General features: G+C 32.8%; 1 protein-coding gene across 1 annotated transcript in view; it reads left to right on the plus strand.

The window, feature by feature from the left end:
• TRDMT1 (tRNA aspartic acid methyltransferase 1) overlaps positions 1-5279 on the plus strand; it is a 59653-nt gene extending 54374 nt beyond the window's left edge. Inside the window, exon 13 of the mRNA XM_007460902.1 lies at positions 4969-5279. Coding sequence (XP_007460964.1) covers positions 4969-5069 — 101 coding nt within the window. The 3' untranslated portion in view covers positions 5070-5279. The remainder of the gene's footprint in view (positions 1-4968) is intronic.
• Positions 5280-6000: the final 721 nt, after the last annotated feature.

Below are 6000 nucleotides of genomic sequence, written 5' to 3' on the forward strand. Positions count from 1 at the left end.
GTTCTCTGAAAATATATGTATAATACATGCGAGAAAGCCTTTTTAATTGCTTTACCTTATTTTAAAATATGTGATATATGTATATAGTCAGTGCCCTGCTGTCACCACTGAGCAGCCCTGTGACAGAACTGTCCTGCACGTGTGCCTCTGATGTCATGGACCCTGGGTCCAAAATGGGCATTCTTTGAGTTGCTTGTCCACCGGCCATGGTGGATTTGCATTGATTCTCCTGCACATTTTGCCCTGGTTCTCTTTGTGGCCAGTGGCACGCATTCATGAGACAGCAGGCTTTGGAAGAGACAGACACTAACTGACACTTACTGAATAAAAGCTGCTCTCTTGACCTTGTTAATTCTAGGTTTCTTTGCCTTTGAGGATTATTATTTTTAATGTACCTAAGTTTTTAAAAAGTCACCTTTTAACTTTACAAAATTATATAATTCTTTCCAAAAGTGAGTTTAGATTTTAATATCTATGTATAAAATACACACATGCATATGTATATATGTGTATATTTGTGTGTGTATATATATATAATTTTTACAAATCTGACTTGTTTGTTTTCAGACATTTCTTCCCCTCTGATATAATCTTGATATCTCAAGACATCATCCTAGGGGTAGTCTAAAAGTTTGTAGGTATTTCTGCCTCTGGCTACTTTGAAGTAAATAATTTGAGATGACTAATGTGCTTGCCTAAGACATATTATCTTTATAATAGCAATTTTATGATCATGCTCAATTGCAAAAATCATTTTATTACGGTAATCACTGTTATTTTATTGCAGTAAGTATAATGTCTAGTGTTGATGAAGCAATTTATCAGGTTTTGAAATTTTGCTATATGAAATTTTGCTATTTTTAATGCTCTTTAATTATTTCCTTTATTACCTGATTTGCTTTTCCTATATTTAATTGCTATGCCAAAGGATTCTGAATGTGAAATTCTGGAATTGTAACTAAGATTCTGGCATCCACTCTTATGCATGGACAGTCTTTTACGGTGGTATGTGCAAGGTTTTGTTCCAGCAAATGTAGTATCTGTGGGCCATTTTGTTTTGTAAAAGAATGTAGCAAATTGAACTTCAGTATGAGAATGTCAATTTGTGGAAGCAGAATGTGAAAAAGCAACTCTGAGGGACTTGTATCCAGAATATATAAAGAACTCTTATGACTCAACAATAAAAAGAAAAATAATCCAATTTAAAAGTGGGCAAAGGATTTCAATAGACATTTCTCCAAAGAAAATAGATAAATGACCAATAAGCACATGAAAAGTTGTTAAACATTATTCGGTATTAGGGAAAGGTAAATCAAAACCACAGTAAGATACCACTTCACAAAAAGACAGACAATAACAGTGTTAACAAATTGTGGAGAAATCAGGTCCCTTTTACACTGTTGGTGGGAAGATAAAATGGTGCAGCTGACTTAGAAAGCATTCTGGCAGTTCCTCAAATGTTAGACACAGAGTTACTGTATGACCCCACAATTTCACCCCAGGTGTATATCCAAGAGAACTGAAAAAAGCTTAACACATACATACATACGTACATGTTCATAACATCAATGTTTATAATAATCAAGAAGTAGGGAAAAAACCCAGATGTCTATTAATGAATGAATGAGTGAATAAATAAAATGTGGTATATCCATAAGATAGAATATTATTCAGACAGAGAGAGGAATGAACTATTGGTACATGTTATAACATGAATGAGCCATTTTTTCCTTCGGATCAGATAATTTTTACTGATGTGCTTGATGTTTGAGTTACACTATATTTTATAGTCGTATTATACAACATACATAATATTGTTAATACATAATGTTATTATAAGGACTAAGATATTAAACATAGAATACTTTGCTTTTAAAAAATATTCCAGAATCAACATGAATGAACCTTGAAAGCACTACGCGAAAGCAGCCGGAGACAAAAGACAACATTGTGTGGTTCCATTTGTATGAAGTGTTCAGAATAGGCAATCTCTAGAACAGAAAGTAGATCACTAGTTGAGGGGCAGGGAGGGGACATGAAGAGTGACTGCTAATGGGTGCCAGCATTCTTTTTTAAAAAAATTTGTACTGAAGTATATAATTAACATATAACATTGTATTAGTTTCAGATGTACAACATTACAACATAATGATTCAACATTTGTATACATTGCAAAATGATCACCCACCATAATAAATCTAGTTAATATCCATTACCATACATCGTTACAAAATTCTTTTTTCTTATGATGAGGACTTTTAAGATCTCTCCTAGCAATTTTCATATATGCAATACAGTATTACTAACTATAGTCACCATGCTCTACATTATATATCCCCAGGACTTACTTATTTTTATAACTGGAAGTTTGTACCTTTTGACCCATTTCACCCATTATTTCCCCCACCCATGCAACCACCAATCTGTTTTCTGTATCTATGACCTTGGTTTTTAAAATTTGTTTGTTTGCTTGCTTTGGTTTTTAGATTCCACATATAAGTGAGATCATACAGTATTTGTCTCTCTGACTTCGCTTGGTATAATGCCCTCAAGGTCCATTTCATTCTTTTTCATGGCTGGGTAGTATTCCATGGTGTGCGTATGTGTGTGTGCATTTTCTTTTTTCATTTGCCCATCGATGGACACTTAGGTTGTTTCCATATCTTGTCTGTTGTAAATAATGCTGCAATGAACATGGGGGTGCATGTATCTTTTCTAATGAGTATTTTTGTTTTCATTGGATAAATACCCAGAGTGGAATTGGTGGATTATATGATTGTTCTATTTTTAATTTTTTGAGGAACCTCCATACCGTTTTCCATCGTGGCTGCACCAATTTAAATTCTCGCCATCAATGCATAAGAGTTCCCTTTTCTCCATGTTCCTTCCAGCTCTTGTTATTTCTTGTCTTTTGGATAATAGCCATTATAACACATGTGAAGTAATATCTCATTGTGGTTTTGATTTGCATTTCCCTGATGATTAGTGATGTTGAATATATTTTCATGTGCGTATTGGCCATCTGTATGTCTTCTTTGGAAAAATTTTTATTCAGGTTCTCTGCCCATTTTTTAATCTGATTATTTATTGTTTTGCTGTTGAATTTTATGACTTCATTATATAATTTGGGTTCTAAACCCTTATCAGATATATGATTTGCAAATATTTTCTCCTGTTCAGTAGATTGCCTTTTCATTTTGCTCATTATTTCCTTTGCTGTGCAGAAGTTTTTTAGTTTGATGTAGTCTCAGTTGTTTATTCTTGCTTTTGTTGCCTTTGCTTTTACAGTCAGATCCAAAAAACCATGGACAAGACTGATGTCAAGGAGTTTACCACCTACGTTTTCTTCTAGGAGTTTTATGGTTTGAGATCTTACGTTCAGGTGTTTAATTCATTTGGAGTTAATTTTTGTGTATGATGTAAAATAGTGGTACAGTTTCATTCTTTTGCATGTATCGGTCCAATTTTCCTAACACCATTTATTTAAGAGACTTTCCTTTCCCCATTGTATATTCTCAGCTCCCTGTCATAAATTAATTAACCACATATGTGTGGGTTTATTTCTGGGCTGTCTATTCTGTTCCTTTGATTTCTGTGTCTTTTTATGCTAATGTCATACTGTTTTAATTACTTTAGCTTTGTAATGTAGTCTGAAGTCAGGGAGCATCATGATGCCTCCAGCTTGGTTCTTTTCCCTCAAGGTTGCTTTGGCTACTTGGGATCTTTTGTGATGCCATAGGAATTTTAGGATGTGGTTTCTATTTCTGTGAAAAATGCCATTGGAATTTTGATAGGGATTGCATTAAATCTGTAGGTTGCTTTGGATAATACAGACATTTTAACAATATTAATTCTTCCAGTTCATGAGCATGGAGTACCTTTATTTGTGTCTTCAATTTTTTTCATCAACGGTTAAATTTATTCCTCTGTATTTTATTCTTTTTGATGTGACTGTAAATGGGATTGTTGTCTTATTTTCTCTTTCTGATAGTTTGTTGTTAATGTACAGAAATCAGATTTCTATATATTGATTTTATATACTGCAACTTAATTCATTTATTCTAACCATGTTTTGATGAAGTCTTTAGAGTTTTCTATGTGTAATATCATGTAATTTGCAGATGGTGATAGTTCTACTTCTTCCTTTCCAATTTAGATTCCTTTTATTTCTTTTTCTTGCCTAATTGTTCTGGCTAGGACTTCTAATACCATGTTGGATAAAAGTGGCAAGAGTGGGTATCTTTGTCTCGTTCCTGATCTTAGAGGAAAATTTTTAGCTTTCATTATTGAGTATGATGTTAGCTGTGGGCCAGCTTTCTTTCTGAGGTGATGAAACTGTTCTGACATTAAATAGTGGGGATGTATGCAAAACTCTGCAACTATACTAAAAACCACTGAACTGTACCCTTTAAAAAGGTGCATTTTAGGGAATTCCCCAGTGGTCCAGCAGTTAGGACTCCTCGCTCTCACTGCCGAGGGCCCAGGTTCAATCCCTGGTTGGGGAACTAAGATCCCACAAGCCATGCGGCATAGTCATAAATGAATGAATGGATAAATAAATAAATAAATAAATAAATAAGTCTCCCTTTAGAAGAAAAACTGCATTTTATAGTATGTGAATTCTGTCTCCTGAAGGCTGTTATTAAATAACTGAAATAATGGTAGCCACTGCTTTTCCTAAAGTGTACTAGTGCTCAGATTTCTATTAGTTCTGTGGATGTTATGTGTGTACATGTGTGTACTGAGCAAATACGATAAGTGATATGATAATATCACATTGTGTTAGCAATGAAATGTTATATAATATTTTTGGCTCCAAATTCTCATTTGTTAATTGAACTTCATGGAGACCTTAGGGACTTCTTTATGTAAATAACCATGCTGCTTTTACTAATGAATACATCCTTTTATCTCTGGAAGTTAATATTGCAAGTGATTGTATTATAAATTGTTACCTTTCTTTTCTAGGATTTCCTGAGAAGACAACAGTCAAACAGCGTTATCGTCTACTTGGAAATAGTCTCAATGTGCATGTAGTAGCTCAACTAATCAAAATCCTATGTGAATAATTTTTAAGTAACTCTGAAAGATAGTGGCAGTATTCCATTATATCCAGATAATAATTCTGAAATTCTTTTTTGAATTAATTTTGACAAAATTCAACTAAATTATCTTATTCTCTCATTAATAAGAATTTGGATTTATCAGGAAAATGCCGTTTTGTTTCCTTAAGTTTATATTACTGTGTTTTGTAAGGTGAAAATTATTGTTATCCTTTAGGAGAATATCTTTTTATATGAAATTGTTAAATATATATGTTAAATATTCCCTTTATAATATTATGGTATAGACAAATTTAGGAACATTAGAATTTTAATGTCTACATGAATATTTTGTAAAGTGTGATAACAGGTGTACTATATGAACTTGAAAAACTGTATATTGTGTATGTTAATTAAAGAAGTTGCTTTATAAATCTATCATTTTACTTTTTAAAATAATTCTCCCTATTTCTAAAATGATGATTCTAATTCTACCCTGTTTAAAATATTGAATATTTTACTTAATTTCAATTTTTTAAACATTCCTTTATTTTATCTAAACAAATGTATATAATATTTTAGACCAAATTATCATCATTTACCTTATACAACAGTCTGAAGAAAATCTCAGAAATAGTCATCCTAATTCTTGATTACCTCTCCATCGGTATGCCATAGAAAGTGTAGGTGCACATTATTTAATTATCTTTAATCCTACTTCCTTCTGAAAGACAAAACTCACTGTTTTCATTTGTACATACTTACCTGTAGTTTGCTATCTTCAGACCTTGCTTTTGTCTTCCTTTTCAGCTTCTTGTTGTACGTTGAATTTGCCATCATGTTCTAAGGAATGTAGCACAGCATTAAGTTTTTAGGGAGGGAACTCTGCCCTCTGACCCCATTCCACATACCTATTCTGTGAATTAACTTTTATAACTTTAACTTTCTCGGACTCTCC

This window comes from Lipotes vexillifer, unplaced genomic scaffold (genome assembly GCF_000442215.2).
Source record: "Lipotes vexillifer unplaced genomic scaffold, Lipotes_vexillifer_v1.1 scaffold534, whole genome shotgun sequence".
NCBI classification, from domain to species: Eukaryota; Metazoa; Chordata; class Mammalia; order Artiodactyla; family Lipotidae; genus Lipotes; species Lipotes vexillifer.